The following is a 20,421-nucleotide window of genomic DNA, read 5'->3' as shown; positions in this document are numbered from 1 at the left end:
GTCCCGCCACTGGGCTCCAGGCCCCGCCCCTCGATACCCAAACCACGCCCCTAACTACAAGCCCCGCCCCCCTCCGCTCTCGGCCCCGCCCCCTCCCGCCCCGCCCCCCGCAGGCGGCGCTGAGCCTCGGCGGCGCCCGTAGCGCGTGACGTCAAACGCGCGCGCGCCGCCGTGACGTCAGACGCCGGCGCCGGGATGCAGCGGGCGGCGCTGGGCGCGCTGCGGGTGAGCGGCGGGGCCCGGCCCGGGCCCGGGGGGCGGCCGGGAACTTCCGGTCCCCCCCGGTAACTTCCGGTAACCTCCGGTAGCTTCCGGTACCCCCCCGGGAGCTTCCGGTCCCCCCTCCCGGCCGGCTCCCGGTGCCACCCCGTGTCCGTTCTCCCCCCCCCAGGCGGGCCCACGGCCCTGCGCCCCCCCCCCGGCCCGGGCCTTCGGCGGCTCCCGCCCGGTGCTGGCGGCGGACAAGGAGGCGCTGCTGGCCCTGCGCCGCCGAACCGGGCTGAGCTTCGTGCACTGCAGGGAGGCCCTGCTGCGATTCGGGACCGACCTGCGGCAGGTGGGGGGCACCGGGGCCGGGGGGGGCACCGGGGATTGGGGGGGGCTGGGGACCAGGGGGGGGCTCGAAGGAAACCGGGAGAGGAAAAGGGGAGCTGGGGGGGGGGCGGGGAGCTCGGAGGGAACCGGGGGGGTGAGGGGAGGGGAGGGGGGGGGAATCGGGGTCTGGGGGTGTCCGGGGGGGGGGCTTGGAGGAAAGGGGGGGTGGGAAAGGAGCACGGGGGGGGCTGGGGGATTTTTGGGGGAGGTGGGGGGGTCCCGGGGGGGTATTGGGGAGGGATCTGGGGGGGGGGGGGGGCGTTGGTGCTGGAGGAATGGGGGGGGGGCAAGGGGGAGGGAGGGGGTCCCAAGGGGCTGGGGGGGGGCACACAAAGGGCTGGAGGGGCAGGAGGGGGGGCGGGGGGGGCAAAAAACAGGAGGGGGCACTGAGGGGAGCTGGGGGGGGGGCACCCATAGCTGCTGGGGTCGGCGCCTTGCGGTGAGCCCTGACCCGCACCAGTGCGCACCAGTTCATACCAGTACCCCCCCCCAATGACCCCTGGGGGTGCCCCCCCGTTGCCCCCCCAGGCGGAGGCGTGGCTGGCGCAGCGTGCGCAGGAGGAGGGCTGGAGCAAAGCCACCCAGCTGCGGGGCCGGGCGGCGCGGGAGGGGCTCCTGGGGCTGCTGCAGCACGGCCGGGCCGGCCTCATGGTGGAGGTAATGGCCGGGGGGGGTGGGGGGGGTCGGGGGGGGCACGGATCCCAATCTCGCCCCCCCCGGGTTTTTTTTTGCCCCCCCCCAGGTGAGCTGCGAGACGGATTTCGTGGCGCGCAACGCCAACTTCCAGCAGCTGGTGCGGGACGTGGCGCTGGCCACCATGGCTCACTGCGGGGGGGGGGGACGTGCCCCCGCCGCCTGCACCAAGGTGAGGCCCCCCCCGACCCCCTCCGTGACCGTGACCCCCCCCTCAGCAGCGCTCAGCCCCGGTCTCTGCGTCCTGCAGCGCTTCCTGGGCACGGAGGAGCTGTTGCGGGTGCGGATGGAGCCCGGGGGGGCCGGAGCTGCGCGACCGCCTGGCGCTGGCCATAGGTGAGAGCCCCCCCCTGACCCCCCCCAACCCCCCCTAACCCCCCCCAGACCCAGGGCTGTGCCCCCGTTCCCACCCCCAGCCCCATTTTTTATGGCTTTGTAGCCCAGGATAAGCTGGATCAGGGATGGGGCAGCAGCTTGGGGGGGGGTTGGGGGGCTGATAGACCCCCCCCTGCCCCCCCCCAGCCCCCCCTTATCCTTCTAGGGCTGGGGCTGTGCCTCTGCCCCCCCCCATTCCATTCAACCCCCCCACCAGACACCCCCTCCCAGCAGCACAGCGCAGGGGATGGGGGCAGTGACCTGATGAGTTTTTTTACTGTGGGGGGGTTGAAAACCCATTTTTCTGCCCCCCCCTTGACCCTTTCCCCCCCCCCACAGGCAAAATGGGCGAGAACATGGCCCTGCGGCGGGCGGCCTGGCTGGCGGTGCCCCAGGGCTGCCACATCGCCTGGTACGTCCACGGCTCCCCCCCCCAGGACAACCCCCAAAACCCCCCCCCCGATAACCCCCCCGCCCCCCCCTCCCTGGGCAAATACGGCGCCCTGGTGGCCTGCAGAGCCCCGGGGGCCGCCCCCCCGAGCCCGGAGGTGGCCACCCTATGCCGGCAGCTGCCCAGCACGTGGTGGGCATGGCCCCCCAGGCCCTGGGCACCCCCCAGGACGAGCCGGGGGGGGGGGACGGGAGGGGCGGCTGCTGGCGCAGGATTTCCTGCTGGCCCTGGCAGCTCCGTGGCCCAGGTCCTGCAGCCCCACGGGGTCACCGTGCTCGACTTCGTGCGCTTCCGCTGCGGGGAGGGGGCCGAGGAGGAGGAGGAGGGGGGGGCAGCGGGGAAGGTGACGCCCCCCCCCCCCTAAAAAAAAAAAAAATAAATAAAAAAGGGGGCTCCCGGGATGCTGAGGAGGAGGAGGAATAAATGGAAGGAAGGTGACAGCGGTCTCACGGCGTCTGGTTTGTGTCGGGGGTGTCCTCAGTGCCCCCCCCTCAGTCTGTCCTGTGCCCCCCCCATCTGTCCTGGCCACCCCATGCCCCCCCTTTCCACTGTGTCCCCCCCCATCCATTCTATTTCCCCCCCCCCGTCCGTCCCATTCTGGTGCTGTGCCCCCTTCTTGTCCCCTCCCCCCTGTCCCATCCCATTCCCCCCCCTTTTTGGTCCCGTGTGCCCCCCCCACTCCAATTTCCACCCCCCCCGCCCCCCAGCACAGAGCCTGGCTCCTTTCTCCTCCTCTTTTAATTCCAATTTCTCCAAAAAACGCCAAAATCAATGCCCCCCCCCCCCCAAAAAAAAAAATAGCACGGGGGGCCCAGCACAACCAGAACCCAGGGGATGGGGGTTTATTTTTTTTTGGGGGGGGGGGGGGGGAGTGGCTTGTGGCCATCCACAGCTGGCACAGGACCCCCCCAGCAGCAGTACCCCCCGATTTAGGGGGGAGCACCCCACATCCCATGGGGGGGGGCAACATCCCCATCTCCTGGCTTTGGGGGGGGGAACATGGTGATGGAGGAGACCCCCCCCAGCCCCCCCAATGTGGCCAGGCCGTTGTGGGGCCAGCAGCAGCGACCCCCGCGGGGTTGGGGTCCCAGCACCGAGGGTGCCCCCCCCCCGGTTCCCCCCCCGCCCCCCCCCCCCGATGTCCCCCCCCCTCAGCTGCCTGCGGCCGCCTCCCAGGCCAAGTGACCCAGGACAGGCCGGGCGCTCAGCGCCTATCCTGGATTACTTGAACCGGGCCACGGCCACCTCCGCGCCGCTCCGACGGCCCCCCCGGGTGCCCCCCCCCCGCCCCGGGGTGTCCCCGTCCCCCCCCAAGGCTGTCCCCCCCCCCAGTGTCCCCGGGACCCCGTGGGAGCTGTCGCTGCCCTGCCAGGGTGGGCGGGAGGGGGCCCGAACTTTGCCTGGGGAAGGGGGGGGCACGATTTGGGGGGTATTTGGGGGGTGGGGGGGTGTTAGGGGGGCTATTGGGGGGTACGGGGGTGGTTGGGGGTACCGGGGGGTGTTTGGGGGGTGTTAGGGGAGTGGGGGGGTGTTAGGGGGGTTATTGGGGGTGAGAAAGGGGTTGGGGGGGTACAAGGGGGGGTATTTAGGGGCAGGGGAGGATTTGGGGGGTTATGGGGGGGTACAAGGGGGGGGGTGGGGGGTGATAGGGGGGTTATTGAGGGGTAGGGGCATGGCTGGGGGTACCTGGGGGGTATTTGGGGGGTTACTGGGGGTAAGAAGGGTGTTTGGGGGGGGTAATTTCGGGGTAGGGGGGTACCGGGGGGGATTGGGGGCGTTATTGGGGTTGGGAGGATGCTTTTTGGGGTCGGGGGGGGCGTTTTGGGGTCGCGGAGGGGTTAACGGGGGGGGGTGGGAGCTGTTTGGGTCGTGGGGGGGGCACGCGGGGGGCGCTTGGGGTTATCCGGGGCTGGGGGGGGGGGGGCAGGGCCTGGGGGGGCCGCAGCGACCTCGGGGGGGGGGGGGGGGCACCGGATCCGCCTCCCCGGGCCTGACCCCCCCCACCCCCTCCATCCCGGGAGGCCCCCCCCGGGCGACCCCGCGCTCCCGGCCCCGCCCCCCCCCCGTGCCCCCCCCTCCCCCCCCCCCCGTTACCTGCGCGCCCCTCGGGGCCGCTCCGCGCCGCGGGTCCGGTACCGGGGGGGGGGGGCGGTTTCCAGGCCCCCCCCGCGCCGCTCGGCCCGGTCCGGCCCCGGAGGGGGGGGGCAGTGGGGGGGGGGTATGGGGGAGGGGGGGAGGAAAGGGGGGGGGGGGGGAGGGGCGCGGCGCGCGCCGCTTTGTTATTGTGGCACCGGCGGCGGCGCGCGCTCCGGGGGGGGGGGTCGGGGGGGGCCTTGAAACGGCCGCGGCGCGCCCATTGGACGGCGGGGCGAGGGGCGGGGCTTTGCGCCAGGGGGGCGGGGCTTGGGTGAGGGGCGGGGCTGGGGAGAGGGGGGCGGGGCCAGGGCGGGGGGCGGGGCTTTGCCGCGAAAACAATTCCCGGAGGGGGCGGGGCTCGCGGGGAGGCCACGCCCACGCCCATTCACGGCTTCCCCTGGGGTGGGCGGGGCTACGCGCGGGGGGCGGGGCTTGGGGCGGGGGGGGGCTGCTGCTCGCTCCCCGTTTCCCATTCATTTATTTTTGCCCCCCCCCCGCCCATCTCCCTCGCACCCAGAGCCCCCCCCTGCGACCACGGAGCCCCCCCAGACCCCCCCCGGCCTTACCGGGCCCAACCCTGCTCCCACCGGCGTTAATTACCCACCGCTCGCTAATTAACATCCGCAGGGGTCGCTGCTCCTGGACACGGCCGGGCTGGCCCGGGGGGGGGCACGATGAGGGGTCCCTCGGCCGCAGCTCCGTTAATTGCTAATGGTAATTGTTAATGGCACCACGAAGGCAAACGAGGGACACAGGGAGAGCTCCCGGCCCGCTAACGAAGCGCGGGTAATTAATTAAATTAACGGCCTCGAGCGGGGGGCGGCATCTCCAGCCACCACCTCAAATCTGGAAGGGCCCCCCCCGGGGGGTGCTGTTGATTTAATTCAGCTTCGTTTCTTTTCAAGGTGAATTCGTGGAGAATTGAGCCCCCGTGGAGCCCCCGCACGGCCGCTCGTTAGGGGTTAACGAGGAAAAGGCCAATTTGTGGAACATCCCAGCACCCAGGGCACAACGCGCCCGCTTACCTCTGGGACAGCCAAAAAATACAATTTGTGCCTCAAAACCGCGGCGGTGCCCTGACTCCTCCTGGGGACAGGGGGGTGGAACCTGGAAAGGTTCAACGGGGGCTGAGAGATGCCCGGGGAACACCCGGCCCTGTCAGCGCAGAGCACTGAATGCAAACGAAAAGGCGTAATTGGTGAGAGATTTAATTAGAACAGAGATTTCATTAAAACAGGGATTTCATTAAAGGAAAGCGGAGATGTGACAAGTGAAACTGCAGCCGTCTGGGGCCCAACAGCGTCATCGCAAACAATCAACCGAAACAGAAGGAAAAATCATGGTGTTGATTTAAACTTTGCCTGAGGATCGATTCTGGGCCGCGGGAGGGTCCCGGCAGCACCCAAAATTTTGTGAAATGGCACAAAACCAGCGAGCAGGTGCCAAAACGGGGGCAGCTTTGGGAGAGGGCTCTGCGAGGGAGCACATCCCGCCTGCAAAGCCGCAGCTCTGCCTGGCCCAGCCCGGAGCAGGGAGCGCTCAGCACCCGCAGGAGCCGTGCTGGGCAGGAGCAGCCCTTCCCGGGCTTTTTTTTTTGTTAAATATAAAAATTTCGGAGGTACCTAAAAGCACAGCACCAACCCCAACGGCGGCGATGTCTTCAGCTGGAGCTTCCCGGGTGCTTGGAGCCGCCGGCCCAGCGCTCGACCCCGCAGAGCTCCCCGGGGGCAAAGCCTGGGCTCCGCTCCCCGGCCCCCATCCTGCCCGGTCCTGCGCCAAGCCCGGCTGCCGGGGGGGTTCCTGAGGTCCTGAGGTCTCCGTTAACGGCTGCGCTGCCGGCGTCATCGAGCCGTGACCGAGTCCGAGTCGACGTTGTTGAGGAGGAAAAGCTCGGGGCGCATGGCGAAGCCCAGCTGCTGCTGGAAGAGGCAAAGGAGAAACGGGTCAGGGCTGGGAACCGCGGCGGCTGCAGGAATCGGAGCTTTGGGTGGGGGGTTTCTCTTTTTTTCCCCAAATTTCTCACGTACTGCATCGTCAGAGCGAGTTTTTTGCAAAACAGGAGAAAATAAAATATTAGGGCTCTTGTAAAAAATGAAAGATTAGGGCTCTTGGAGATTGGCTGAGCTGTTAATGGCGCTAGTTAATTGCAATTGCTTAATTAATCTGCAGGGAGCGTCACTGGAATCACCGAGGCCACGCGCAGCTTGGGAAGGGGCCGCGGTGCCTTCTGCCACTGCGCTGACCATTGCTTAAGACATGGGATCGCTAATTATCTGCTAATTAGGGGTTAAAGCAGAGGAAGGCAGAGCTCGATGTGCCACAAACAGCCGCTGCTGTTTATTAAACCGCTCCAGCCCCGGGGCAGGGCTACACGCAGCGATGCTCCGCAAGTGCCAGTTTTGTCTGCAGAGCATCCCCTCGGCAGCTTTAATTCAAACAAGGAGGGAAATTAATTGAGTTTTGGGTGTAGATAAGCCTCAATTAGCACGATGCGATCACAGTCTGGGTAGGGTTGTGTGACGGCAGCGGGGTTCGGGGGGAGCAGCCCCCCAGGCACTGCTTCACCCCACTGCCGGCACCAACGAGCGCGTTGGGCTCTATCCACGTGGCCGGGCGCCCCCCACGCCGCTTGGGAGACTTCATTTTTGTGCTCGATTCAATCAGATTTGGCTCAGGAGATTTGGCTGCAGCCAATCAGACCGGCAGGCTCGGCGGGACTTACCACGAGCGTCTTACCAGACAGACACAAAACCTAAACGGCATTGGCTAGGGTAGCGGAGCAGGCTTACAGAGCAATCCTTCCTCTTCAAAAACAAAAAACAAAACCCAAACAAAGCTCCCCGAGAGCCAGGAGCAGCGCCCAGCTCCCTCAGAGGGGATGGGGAGGCCGTGGAGGGTTGGGTGGCCCCAGGTCGGAGCAAATGCGGACGCCAAAGCAGGAGCTGGCGCTGGCCTGAGGCAGGAGGAGGGGGCACGGGCAGGTGGCAGCTTCGGCCTCTGTCTGCAGGAGGGTTTTAGACCCCAAAGGGGCAATTAGCTCGGTCGTTACACGAGCCTGTCCCATCCCGCAGGCACAAACCCTTCTTCTGTTAGAGCCACGCGCAGCTCGCGCCTCCGACCAACCCCACAAAAAAGAGCCGAGGAGCCAAGTGGAAAAAGTATCTGTCTTTTTAATCGAAAACGTTAGTTTGTACAAACTGGGTCAAAGGCAGATACGGGGAAAAATCAGGGTCACGAGGAGCAGGAGCCACGAGGGACAGCGTGATGCAGAGACTCCTGCTCCGAGCTCCGGTCGGCACGTTACAACGTCAGCAGAGCAGCCAGGAAAATCCCCTCTGCTGTTACAACCCCAAAATCCCAAACAGACGAAATCAGAGATGATCCAAACAGCACAATTACACGAGTCATCGGCCGCGGAAAGCAGAACCCCCCCCGCTCACAGACGGGTTCAGGCTCTGGCTTTTTGTTCGCACCCTAGGACAGGGGGTTTAGGCACAGAACCCGTGGGAGCTGCGGTAGGGGCGTTAATTCCAGCTGTTCCCATGCACTTTTTGTTTTCTAATGCCCGTGAGGTTTGAGAGGGGAGCAAGTAAAGCTCAGCTGGCTTTGTAAAGGGTAGGAACGGTGTAAACGGCCCTGTCCAAGCTAAAATGGAGCCGCAGCACCCTGCGGTGGCTTTTGGCATCGTGTCACCTGCTTCTAACACGTCCCCAGCATCTCCCCTGCGCTCCGTGCACCCTCTGCTCCCTGCCCTGCCCTGCGCCTGCCTCCCGTGCCAGCTCTGCCGCTGCAACCAATTCTGGGACCTGCGGCGTGTCCCCAACGCGCCCGTCACCTTCTGCAGGAGAGCTCCGTGTAGGAGAACCAGGAGCAAAACCAGGGCTCGGCTGCCTGCAGAGCGTGTCCCAGCGAGGCCCCTCCGAGAGCCATCGCCGCCCTGCGAGCAGGGAGCACCCAGGAAGGTGCCGAGAGCCCCGAGGAGGGCCCGGAGCCCGGCCTGAGCCCACGTTTTGTGAGAGCTGAGCCCTGCGGGGGGCCGGGGAGGGCAGGCAGAGCTGCCAGCAGCTCTGTTCAGTGCAAGCGTCTGTGGACGCAGGCTCTTTGCTGACACCAAACCACTCGTGCTGGGTCCTTCAGATCCACGAGAGCAGCTCTGTACCTAAAGATCTTCGTGGAGCTGTGCCCTGACAGCGCTACATCTCCCAGATAAGGGGAGAAACCTCACCAGTAAGCCCTGCCTTCCAGTTCCAGCACGGTTTTCATGATCAGATCAGACACAGGACACCTAACTGAGGCCAAGCAGGATGTAACCTCACCACTCATCTGCCTCAGGAGAAAATCCTCACAACTCATCTGCCTCAGCCTGCCTTGTCTCCTCGGGGAGCCGAGGGTGCTGCTCTCGGCACCGTCAGACTGAGGCTGCCTCCCAGGTGAAGGGTTGGTTCTCCCCAGAGGATAAGGGGACGCGTTCCGTGCTGACAGAGAAGGGCAGCGAGGGAGGTCACGGAGTGAGCTTAAGACAGGATTTGCACATCAGGCCCTGAGGTTGTGTTACAGCGATGACCGCGCCGCAGGCTGATGGCACGCCCTGCAATGTGACCCTGTGAGCCACACGGCAGGGACTTTTGAGAACTGGAGTGTTTCCATGAATCACAGCCATAGGAAATTAATTCACAAAACCATAAATAACCAGACAGATTAAAACTCTTTTTTTTTTTTCCTTTGCTGACCACCAAAATCACGTGCCAGGCGAGTTCAAAAACCAACGTGATCATGCTAACGCCGAGGCTTCCTGTCCTTACACCAGGGGACGCTGCTCTGGCATCCCAGCTCCCACCCACACGGGAGCTGCAGGTGGCATTCAGCCTCACGGCGAATTGGAGATGTTTCCCCTCAGTATTTTCAAGCGAAACATCAAATGCAGTCAGCTCACGATGCAGAGCCGTGAGCTGACTGCAGAGGTAGACCCTGAACGTAGTGTCACTGCAGGAGCATCCTTCCGACGTGGCCCGAAGGGCGCACTTGGAATTTCCTAGCTTATTGCTCCTTTGATTCTGCAGCTGAGACCCAGCAATTACCCGGGGCTGGCTTCTCGCTGTGCTTCAGAATTTCTGCTACTTGGATTAAAATGCAAGGAGAGGAGAGAGCCTGCTGGCTGTAATGCAAAAACAAGGGGCTGAGGCAGGGCTGAGCCACAACGAGGAGTCACAGCAGCAGCACTGCACCCTGCCCTCTGCTACGTGTTAGTGTCTGCAAGCAGGCAGCCCGCGTGCGGGTCCTGTCGTGCTCAGTGCCGCTCTTACGGCCGTGATTGGAGGCGTTCAGCAAAGAAAACAACTGACTTCTTAGTATTTTTAGCAGCAACGCATTTCCCAGTATGTACATCTGATTTCCCACGCGACAAGCAGAGAACTGCACCAGTAAATCCCTGTGCAAACCGCACATACACTTGGATCTGTTCACACGGTAAACCATAGAAACGCACTGGCTCTGATGGCTACTCGCTGCGGAGGGCGCCGCGGCTACTTGGCGGCGTGCGACGGGGACTCCTCCGTCAGCAGGGTCCGGGTGACGCTTACCGTTTTCCCGCAGGCCAGGAAGGAGACGCCCAGAGCGATCAGGCACAGCCAGGTCTGCAAGAGAAGGAGGCGCCGGGGATCAGGGAGACCCGGGGTGTGCAGCCCGTTGGGATAACAGCTAAAGAAACAGCCCGTTGGAATAGCAGAAGCGGAGTTCAGAAGCAAAACAAACAAGGCACCGATGGCATTTTGCACCTCTGGCATTATTACAAGTTCTCCCCTAACTTTGCACCTGCTGTAGCTGGTAAATGCTCCCTTTGGGAAGCAGCCAAGAGAATTGCTCCAGGAACAGCTGAAAGGGCCAGGGAGAGGCTGTGCAGGTGCAGCACAGAGGGTTCCCATAATCTGGCCACAAAAGCCTCCATTTCCCCATCTGCTCTGACTCCCTGGCAGAGTTTAATGCCTGCCAAACGTGACAATATTAACACAACAGTGAAAAAATGAGTCCGCTGAGTGTCCCCCCTCCAGGGACCTCCCAGACTTACCAAATAGGCGACGAAGGACAGGTAGACCACGCTGAGAAGTGCCGCCCCGATGTACAAACCCAGGTGGTCCAGAGACCTGACATAGTCCACCACGAAGTACATGTTGATGCTGCAGATGAGAAGGATCATCGCACCGCCGCCAATCTTCCAGAACCTGCCAGCAAAATCAGGGCACAGGGGGGGTGAAACGGAGGGGCCACGCTTGCATCCGGAGGGTCGGGAGGTGAGGTCAGAAAGGCGTGCCTGAGAAAGCGCCGCGCCTTCCCCGTCCTCTCTGTACTTACAGTCCGTTGGCGAAGTCATTCATGACACTGGACAGGCTGGTGAACGTCAGGACCGGGATCAAAGCGAAAGGAAGCTGGAACATGCAACAAAAGGCAGAAGAAAGAGTGGAAATGGTTTGGGTTATCTCGGCGCGGACAAACACCGCTCACAGCTGACAGCATTTCCCCACGGCTATTGTAAAGCGAGTCAAAGGGACTTCCCCTGGCTGGAAAAAGGAAGCAATCTGAAACCCTGGCGGAACGTCTTCACCTCCCACCGCAGACCAGAATCAATCAACGCCAACTTCTCTGCTCGGCTTAGCACCAGAGCCCGAGGTGTTCAGGGCTCCACGCGCTGTTCTGAGCCCCGTCCCTCACCTGGAGGCTCATGAGGATGTTTAAGAAGTCGTTCATGCCCGTCAGGTGCTGGACATCCTGAAAGATGGCCACGAAGAGGGTGGGGGTGATGGCGATGGAGCGGGTCAGCAGCACCCGGGCGAAGCGGGACCAGCGCAGATTCAGGAAGCCCTGCAGAGAAAAAGAGCAGCTGTGGGTGAGAAGAGCAAGGAGACATCAAGTGTGTGTGGGGAGTGAGGGCAGGATGAAAAGCTGACTGGTTTGAAAGGCGCGTAAGGGAGTTTCACAGAGCTTCCGTGTGCTCAGTGAAGGGAAATGACCAAAATTAGCTCTAAAGGTTCACGAAGAGGGAGAGCAGGGACAGAGGCAGCTGTTAGAGTGCTCATTACCTCCATGACAAACTGGCCGGAGTACGTCCCGGTCATTGTTGAGCTCTGGCCTGCAGCAAGGATCCCGATTGCCCAGATGTAGAGAGCAGCGGGGCCAAAGTAACAGCCCAGAACAGCGCCCTGGAACAGAGATTTGCAGGTTCCCATCTGCTCAGTCCCAAGTAAATCCCCCGTGGCCAGCGCTTCCCATCATGGGCATGGAGTTGGAGGAGAAGCAGTGATCCATTTGGAGAAGGAAAAGCTCTCCCCACATCTGCTGCAAGTTAGGCAACGCCCCGCGGGCTCCCATTGTAAGAACGGGGATTCAGGATGGATTTAAGGGAAAACTCTGTCATGGCCAAGCTAATAAAAGAGGGCAAGAGGCAGAGCGGGGGTGTCTCTGGGGTCAGGTTAGATGCAGCACAATTAGCAAAGGGATTGATAATTGTGCTTGGGCAAAGGGCGAGGCTCAAGGACCTCCTGAGCCCTCTTCCAGCTCTGCTTTCAGCAACCTCCCGTCTCTGTTTACCCAGGAGGGGCAGCTCTTAACAGCCAAGGTTGTCCCGCCCCGCAGCTCCTCACCCCTTTGTAGATGTCCACCGCCAGCGTCTCGTTGTTGTTGGGGAAGAGGGAGGAGTGGGGGCTGCTGGAGTTGGCGCAGACCTCGTGCTGCAAGGAGACAAGGGCAGGCGGCTCGACCGGCTCTGCAGGAGCGCCGGGGCCCCTTGGGCTGGTTTACACGGGCAGCTTCAGCACCTGTCATCTTCCCCCCCCCAGCAACACGCAGAATAAGCGGGCTCTGCTTGACACGGGGGCACTGAGAAGGCTCAGAACCCCCTGCAGCAGCCCCACGGCTCGGCATCGGCCCAGGAATCACAGCCGTGCCCCAGCCCCACTCACCACATCCGCGTTCGTCTTGTCAAAGAAAGCCTCGGCGAAGACGGTCACCACAAAGATGTTGATGATGAAGGAGACAAAGAGGGCTATGCAGGACTCGATGAAGAAATACTTGTTAGCCTCTCGGACTTCCTTCTTGTTTGCACGGTTCACTTGGCGGGACTGAAAGGGAGATGGTGACAACAGCAAGTCTGAGAAATGGGAACTGGATCCTCCACTGCTGCTAACTCTGAGTACATTCTGCGGGCCCGGCAGTGGGACACAGGTCACCGAAAGTATGGAGAACATGCTGAAGGGAAGCAAAACTACAAAATGTGCAGAACGAGCAATGAGTCGGCAACTAAAATGCTGACAGCCTTGTCAGCGTGGCTGTGCTAGCTCAGAACCGGACACATCCGACGTCCCGGGACCCAACCAGCCTGAGGTTTCTGCGTCCCCACGTGCTGACCCGCAGAGCTCCGTGGCTGTGACCGCTCAGCACCGCACACGGCGTTCCCCTCTCTGCACGGCGCAGAGCAGCTGCTCACCTTGACCAAGGCAGAGTGCAGGTACATGTTGTGGGGCATGATGACGGCGCCCACGATGCCCACGGCTTGCTCCAGCTGCGGCGTGCCACAGTTCTGGCAGTAGGGGATGAAGAGCCCCTTCAGCAGCTGCTCCTGGTTGGGTTTTACCGTGATGTACTGGGCACAAACACAAGGAAGGGGGATTTTTAGCGCGAGGTGCAGCACGCAGCAGCTTGGACCTCGGCCCGCCCGTCTGAAAACACTCAAGTACCTCGTATCCAAACGTCAGAGCCATGATGGTGATCAGAAAGCCAAAGAACGCCTCCAGTTTTCGCAAACCTGCAAAGAGAAAGAGGCCGTCAGCGTGCTCGGGAGGGCCGAAGCCGATTTCCCTTCCAGGATTCCGCCGGAGGAATTACCGTATTTGTCCAGGAAGAGGAACACAAAGGTGTCAGCGATGGTGATGAGCACGCCGCCCCACAGCGGGATCCTGCAGGCGGTGAGAGCAGGCGTCAGCTGATGAACCCCCCCCCACCTCCCCCACCAGCACTTCGGGGTCAAAAATCTCTTCTAACTTAGGTCATCTGTTTGGGGAAGGAACCACGTTGTGAAGGGGTTTGTTTGCAGTCTGATGAGAAGTTTGCCTACATGGGACAAGACCCCAGAGGTTTATTTTCTGCACAAAGCAGCAAATAAGCAGCTAAGAGCTCAGCATAGCTCTGATAAGATTTTTTTCCCCAAATCTAGCGAGCAAACTGCACGTCCGCAGCAAGGACAGGAGCGAGCGAGACTTCAGCAGCAAGCTGGTACAAAAAGGGAGCTTCCTTTTCTGTTTTGACTTCCCACCTTTGTGGCCAGAAAGGGCCATCTTCCTGGCGGTCCTTTACTGGGAATACAAAATTTGCCAGGGAGGCTGCAGCCCAGTTTTTGGCATGTATCAATTACAGCTCAAATAAAAGGCAGCCACCCACAGCTCTCCTTCGAGCCCGAATAAATCGGGCACCAGCGGCTGAGTCATCTGGGACAGAGAGCCAGCACAGCGTGGGTGAATCACCCTCCCCAAACAGCTTATTTCGGGAGCTTTATAGGAAATAACCGAGCACATTTGGCACGCACGATGTCCCTTTCTTAATCCTAGAGGGGGGGCACTCATTTCCTGCGTCCCCGTGACGACAAACCCGACTCACTTCCCCATGGACAGCAGGTTGATGGCGATCGCCGAGCCGATGACTTCTTGCATGTCGGAGCCGATGATGGCGAGCTCCACCATGAGCCACAGGATGATCCGAGGAACCTGGGGGGGCAGAAACGTCAGCATCCACAACGAGAGGGAGCAGCATCCACAACGAGAGGGAGCAGCTCGCTTCTCCCTGTCATTTCCACGAGGAATGTGTGATTATGGGGCCTGCCCACTCGGGACCTGTTGCTTTTTCCCAGCTTTGCTTCTTCCACACCGAATGAAGGTGCGGGAAACACGCTGCCAAGCGGCACTCGGGGCTGGTGTGGGGCAGAAATGCAGGTTACCTGTGGCAATCCCCAGGGGAGGCTCCCGGGTCACTTATATAACCCCAATTACTCGTCCTAACAGATACGGCGCGTTGCGAGAGTGAAACCAGCCGGCTCTGCCTGCCGAGGAGCCGGGGGCCCTCTCGCACGGTCACGCCGCAGTCTCGAGGGTTTGGGGACGCCGCCGACTTCCCCAGCCGCAGCGGAGGGCGACGCACGGCCCCGCCGGCTCCTGCAGCAGGGGGATGTGCCACGAGAAAAGGGTCTGCTGCTACAAATGCCATCTCTCTCCTCGTGATGCCTTGTGCTTATCTAACCGACACGGATCTCAGCTTGCCTCCAGGACTTCGGGAGGGAGGATCCAGACAGAGCCAATGAAATCAGGGTGTTTTTTTTTTTTTTTTTCAGGCTCTGTCTGCGATTCACTGCCAAGTGCCAGGACACTCACCACACCTCCCTCCTCCTGCAAACGGGGAAAACACCGACGGGACCTCAAGTGTCCCTGAGCCACCCACCCAGGCTCTCCTTCACCAGGGCAGCTCTCGGGCTGCGCTGAAAGCCTCTCTCTAAACCTGCCTCCTTCCAACCATGCAGAAGAAATCCACTTAATCCCCCAGCTCCCCGAACAATAAAGAGACGAGACTGAAAACGTATTTTAGCAACCCAAAGACCTTCTCCCACGGAGGATTTGGCACCGTGAATGGTGGCAGGGGGAGGTGGAAGAGCCCCCGGGCAGTGGAGCACCCACCTTTTGGTACTGGCGGTGGCAGACCTCGGCGAGGTGCAGCCCCGTCACCACGCCGAGGCGCGCGGCCAGCCGCTGCAGGAGCAGCCCCATCACCGTCGCCATCAGCAGCACCCACAGCAGCTGGGGGGAGAGGAGGGCAGCAGTGGGTGCCTGGGCGCAGCGGGGTCCCTGCATCCCACACCCGCCTGCTGAATCAGAATGGTTTTATTTAAAAAATATATATATATACATTATGAGCATTTGGAGGCTTTTTTTTCGGGCTTGGAGCTGGCACGGGAAGGATCCAAATGCTGCAGAGGGCATGTGGGTGCCTCGTTTCCCCCTTCCCCACACCCCCCAGGCTGCTTTCAGCCCAGCACCCCTGCCCCAAACCAACCAGGGGCACCGTTTCCAGCGCTTCCCTCCCCGGTTTCCCTGCTGACCTTAAATCCTGCGACGGCCCCAGACTGCAAGTCCGACTCGATGTTGCCCGGGTCCAGGTAGGCGATACTCATCAGAAAGCCCGGCCCGGTGAAAGCCCAGAGCTTGCGGAAGCTGAAGCACGAGTGCTGTGACGGGGAAGGACGGGGACATCGGTGCCCAGCTCTGCCACAGGGATGTGGCGTGCCCCAGAGCAACCGACGGGCCAAAAGTTTGGATGTTCATCACCCCAGGCAGAACCCAGCAGGGAGATGAAGCTGAAATGTCACCCCCGTGCTCCAAGAGGGGGACAAAGCCCCATTTTTGTGTGCTCCCTTTCCCTGATAAGGGAACAAAGAGCCAACCTCCCCTCCCTCGGGCTTGTAACCCAGGGATTTCTCTGCTCGTTGGCAGCTCCTGAGCCAAATCACCTGGGATGAATCATTAACCCCAGGGCGAGCTTGGAGACCCCCCTGGGGCACGCTCCCAACGTACCCAACGCCTGCACCCAACGCCTGCAGGCCTTTTTCCACCCCGTTTCCCGCTGGGGAGGCACCCACCGTCTCATCCTCGGGGATGGGGATCTTGCTGTCGAAGTAGGTGGTGAAGGGCTCCTCCGAGGAGGTGTCCGCGGGCTGCAGCGGGTTCCTGCTGCCAGAGATGGTGCTGATGCCGTCCATGGAGCCATCCTCTGGGGGGAGGAACAGAGGAGGAAAGGAAGGAGAGAGTGAAAAACCTCCCAGGGAAACTTGGCAGAGGCTCCGCAAAGCAAACCCTGCGTGTCCTGGCGCGGGGCGGGCTCTTTGTGAAGACAATCAACAAAAAGAGCAGCGGGCTCCAAACCTGCCTCTTTGCGCCCCCCTCCCACGTATTTTTTTTTAAATCCCTCGCCACGCAGCTGTTTGGGGGCACTGCTCAACACCAGGGCAGCCCCAGCGCGTGACCGGAATCATCGGGGAGCCAGAGCCAAGAGCAAGGAGCAAGGAAACCTCAAGGAGCGGAGCCGCCGCTGCTTCCATGGAGAACCTCGCCCCAAGCTGCCCTGGCAGGAGAGTTTTTGGGCCAGTTTCTACTTGTGAGCGGGGTGTGCGGGGTCACCTTGGCAAAGAAACTGCAAATTCCTGCCCTTCAGACACGTAACAACCCGTGAAGACCCCCTGCCATCAGCCAACCCCCCCCCCGCCCAGCAGCACAGCGGGGCCGTACTCACTGCTGCTCTCCGTGCGCGGCATCCTGCTCCTGCTCCCCAGCTCGCAGCCCTTGGAAGGGGCCGGCCGCCACCGGCCGCTCTTTTACCAACTTTCCTATTGCATCATCAGAGCAAACTGCAGCCCGGCAGCTCCTCCTTCCTCCCGGCCTCCTCCCGGCCTCCCAAAGACCTCGCGGCACGTTTGCATAATGCCTCTGGAGCCAGCCAAGCGTGGGGAGAGCCGACGGTGCCGGGGCTGCCCGCGTTGAGCAAGGCTGGGCGAGCCCCAGGAGCTCCGGTGGGGCAGAAATGGGGGCAGAAACGGGCACACGCTGACCTCTCGGTGGTTTTTTTTTTCGTTTTTTTGGGTTTTTTTTGTGAAGCAGGGGGTGATTGGAGACGCACGGGGTGTGCTTACCGTCTGGCGTCCTCAGGTCCGTGTCGGAGGTCCCCATGGCTGAGCCCTCCTGGTGCCCCGGGTCTAGATGGGTCCTGTTGGCTGCAAGGAGAGGAGAGGGTTTGGTTACTGCAGGTGCTGAGGAGGAGAACGAAATCCCCCGGGAGAGCGGCCGGCAGGGACAGGGTTACCTCCCCCGGGAGCTCGAGGAGGGAGCGGAGCACCTGGCAGCTCTGCACGCCTCTTGTGAAACCCCAGCTACGGAAACTAGAGGGGAATTCCCTCAGGGTGCACAAAAACCGCATTCCTTCCCTCCGGGCAGGGGTGTGGGATCCACACCGTGCCCTCACAGGCATCCCGGGCTGTCCTGGGAGCAGGACGCGGCCCTTGCACCATTGATCCGGGCAGAAAGGTGCCAGGAGCTGGGGCAGGACGCACGAAGCTGGCCCCAAAAGTCAACCGCGGAGCCCCACGGACACCTCGACGCACCACCAGCGCCTCTCATCTCCACCAACGACCCCGTGCATTAACGGGGGATTTCCTCATAATACGGAGACATCAAAGGACAACATTCAAGAACAATTCATTTTAAGTGATTCCAACCCATTTTAGGTTTGTGAAGATTCACTTGCTGCTCCCCCCAGCAGCACCAAACCCCCGGCTACAAAGACGATTAGCAAGCGAGCCTGACCACAAAAATAACCCGGGGAGGGCAGCGAGACCCCTCCTGCCCGGGGGAGCCACGGAGCCTTCCTCCCGCGCACGCTTCCACGATTTCCTTCCTTCTAGGCTCACGTTGAAAGCGCTGCCCTGAGGGCTCCTCAGATCAGCCTTCGGCACCGAGCCGTCTTTTCCCCGGTTCCCCGTGGAGGAGCAGCTCTTGCCTCGGCTGCCGGCCCCACAAATGCTCCCTGCACGGGCACTGGTGAGGAGGAGGAGGGCGAAGGCTGGGCACGGCGCTGCCTGACCCCGATATCTCCCTGCCAAACGCGGCCCCGCGCAGGCGGGGGCCAAACAGGCGCCGCTATCTCTGCCGCGAGCTCCTTGGTTTGGAAGTGATGTGGGGGGCTGGGGCTCGGTCTCGCTCCTAACCCTGGTCCCTGCAGGTCTCACCGGCACCGTCTGGCTCCGGATTCACTCCGGATTCACCCCCAGGCACGGCGGCCGCCTTCCCAGGAGGAAACCCGCTTGGAAACGGGGCAAGGAGCCGAGGATATCGCGCTGTTGCTCTGCTCCAAAGGCAAAGCTGCTGCTTCTGCTGCCCGGGCTTTTGATGCCCGTCCTTTTGCGGATGGAACTCGCCCCCCTTTGGGGCCGTTCTCCCCGCAGGCAGGGCCGTGCTCTGTCACGAGGGCTGCACGCTCAGCACGGTTATCGCTCAGCCCCAGTCCCACGCTGGGAGCAGTTCCTGCCGCCGAGGTTGTGGCATTTGCTGTCGAGCTTTGATGTTGCAGCTTTCCTCGGGCACCGTTAACTCTCCCGGAGCACCCCCATGGGGCCAGCCCTTCGTGCAATGGTGCAGAGCACCCGGCCTCATTCCCTACGGATGCTACAGCCCTAAGAGCATCACCACAACAGCAGAGGGGACTGGAAACCAACCCCTCACCCTCCTGCCCCAGCCCCTGACCACCTTCTGTGCCCACCCAGTGCCACGGCAGCACCAGCTAGGGCCAAAAACCAGGGTTTTTGGGCAAAACCCTATGGCATTGCCTGCTTTGGTTCTGCGGGATGCCCTGCACGCCCCGGTGAGAGCTCTCACCCGCAGGTTCGGCATTGCTCAACCCTCGGCCGCGCCACCAGGTCGCCCGGCTGCCTGCCGGGTTAATGAGTCGAGCTCCTCCCTGCTAATTGCACCGGGAGAGGCCGTGGCCAAGGCCAGGAGGGCACCGAGCCGCCCCCAGCCCACCGAAAAGTGGCAGCCCCAAGGTGGTGGCGAGGCTCAGGGCTCGGAAACGCCCTCCAAAAACGAGGCCGAAGGAAGGCAGGGTCGGTTCAGGACGAAACGAAGAGACGAGGGGCCGGGAGGACAACGGGAACGCGGCCCCTGCGGCGCCGGGGTCACCCCCAGCACCCCATGGGGTCACCCCGACACCCACTGGGGTCGTCCCCAGCACCCAGTGGGGTCACCCCCATCAGCTCCGGCCCCCCCCGGCCTGGTGCTGGGCTCCAGCCCCCGTCCCGAGGCGGTGCCGGGGCCCCCGCCCTGCTCACACCCAGGGGGAGCCCCCCCGGGGCTGGGGGGTCGCGGGGGTCCCTGGGTGGGGGTGCTGGGGGCTCAGGGATTGGGGGGTAGGGGGGCAGCAAATTGGGTCTGGGGGCATCAGCCCCCCCCCCGGCCTGACCCCGTCCCTCACCTGCTCTGGGGGATCCCAGGGACCCCCCAGCCCCCCCCCAGCACCACAGGGACCCCCAGCTCTGCACCCCAGCCCCCCCCAGCACCCCCAGACCCCCCCCAGCCCAGCCCCAGCACCCCAAGGCCCCCTCAGGGCCCCCTCAGGGCCCCCACCGGCCCCCCCCTCCCCAGCGCTCCCCTCAGGGATCCCCCCCCCATTGGCACCCTGAGGGGGGGGCCCCCCACGCCCCTCCCCAGCCCCCCCAAACCCCTCCCCAACCCCCCCAAACCCCTCCCCAGCCCCCCCCCGGGCCTCCAGGGGTTCCCCCGGGCCCGGTCCCTCCTCTCACCGCCTCGGCCGCCCCCGGCCGCCCCCGCCGCCGCCGCCGCCTCATGCCCGGCCGCGGCCCCCACAGCGGGCCGGCCGCGCTCGGGGCCGCTCGGCTCCGTTCGGCAGCGCTCGGAGCCGTTCGGGAACTCTCGGCTCCCTTCGGGACCGCTCGGCTCGGCAGCGCTCGGAGCCGTTCGGCTGCGTTCGGCAGCGCTCGGCTCAGAGACCTCGGGAGCGCTCGGCTCCCTTCGACTACGCTCGGCTCGGAAACACCGAAGCCGTTCGGCTCCCTTCGGCTGCGCTCGGAGCCCTCGGAGCCGCTCGGCTCTGTTCGGCGCCGCTCGGCTCGGGAGCGCTCGGCTCCCTTCGGCTCCTTTCGGCTCCCTTCGGCTCCTTTCGGCTCCCTTCGGCTCCGGTGTCCGCAGCCCGTCCCGGTCACAGTGACACCAGCGGGTCCCGGTCCCGGTGGCACCGGCCCGGCCCGGTCCCGAGGCTGAGCCCGCCCCATGCGGCGGCTGCAAGTCACCCGGAGCCATCAGACAATGCTCTTTTCTTAACTTTTTTTTTTTTTTTTTTTTTAATAAATAAAAAAAAAGCCCAGTTTTGGGTCCTGTTGTTTTTTTCTGGCTGTTTTTCAGCAGAGAAACGCCGCGTTTCCAGCACTCCGGCTGGAAAGTCGCCCAGTTCTCCCAAAGGCTCTGACGGGTTGTGCTGCAGAGGCACCAAAAATGCCATCCACAGAATCACAGAATCGTCTAGGTCGGAAGAGACCTCAAGACCATCGAGTCCAACCTCTGCCCGAACAATATCCCCAA

At 62.9% G+C, this 20,421-nt stretch overlaps 2 protein-coding genes and 1 long non-coding RNA gene across 4 annotated transcripts; 2 read left to right on the top strand and 1 right to left on the bottom strand.

The window, feature by feature from the left end:
* Positions 1-73: 73 nt before the first annotated feature.
* On the top strand, positions 74-2,559 carry TSFM (Ts translation elongation factor, mitochondrial). Its single transcript, XM_072031887.1, is given in 10 exon segments — positions 74-225; positions 392-556; positions 1,123-1,251; positions 1,337-1,459; positions 1,538-1,579; positions 1,581-1,623; positions 2,002-2,232; positions 2,235-2,290; positions 2,293-2,335; positions 2,338-2,559. Coding segments are annotated over 10 exon segments (1,002 nt in total). The 5' UTR covers positions 74-195; the 3' UTR covers positions 2,478-2,559.
* Positions 2,560-2,980: 421 nt separating this feature from the next.
* Positions 2,981-9,389, top strand: LOC140000886 (uncharacterized). Its single transcript, XR_011806105.1, has 3 exons — positions 2,981-3,486; positions 4,877-5,035; positions 5,155-9,389. It is a non-coding gene; the product is annotated as an uncharacterized lncRNA (long non-coding RNA).
* SLC11A2 (solute carrier family 11 member 2) lies at positions 5,442-19,780 on the bottom strand. Of its 2 annotated transcripts, XM_072031900.1 has the most exons (17): positions 19,626-19,780; positions 16,965-17,045; positions 15,918-16,048; positions 15,381-15,506; positions 14,959-15,078; positions 13,892-13,998; positions 13,124-13,194; positions 12,976-13,043; positions 12,726-12,881; positions 12,202-12,360; positions 11,884-11,970; positions 11,323-11,442; positions 10,955-11,104; positions 10,598-10,671; positions 10,314-10,467; positions 9,829-9,882; positions 5,442-6,168 (listed from the first exon to the last, which is right to left on the bottom strand). In XM_072031900.1, exons 2-17 carry the CDS (start codon positions 16,999-17,001, stop codon positions 6,091-6,093), a joined length of 1,692 nt encoding a protein of 563 aa, XP_071888001.1. In that variant the 5' UTR covers positions 17,002-17,045; positions 19,626-19,780; the 3' UTR covers positions 5,442-6,090. The 2 variants fall into 2 exon arrangements, with proteins under 2 accessions (XP_071888001.1, XP_071888002.1); XM_072031901.1 differs by lacking the exons at positions 16,965-17,045; positions 19,626-19,780 and adding an exon at positions 16,568-16,899.
* Between the last annotated feature and the right edge of the window lie 641 nt (positions 19,781-20,421).

The sequence above is a fragment of the Anas platyrhynchos genome, chromosome 34 (genome assembly GCF_047663525.1).
Source record: "Anas platyrhynchos isolate ZD024472 breed Pekin duck chromosome 34, IASCAAS_PekinDuck_T2T, whole genome shotgun sequence".
NCBI classification, from domain to species: domain Eukaryota; kingdom Metazoa; phylum Chordata; class Aves; order Anseriformes; family Anatidae; genus Anas; species Anas platyrhynchos.
Note: the sequence above shows the minus strand (reverse complement) of the source record. Positions and strands in the feature narration are given on the sequence as shown.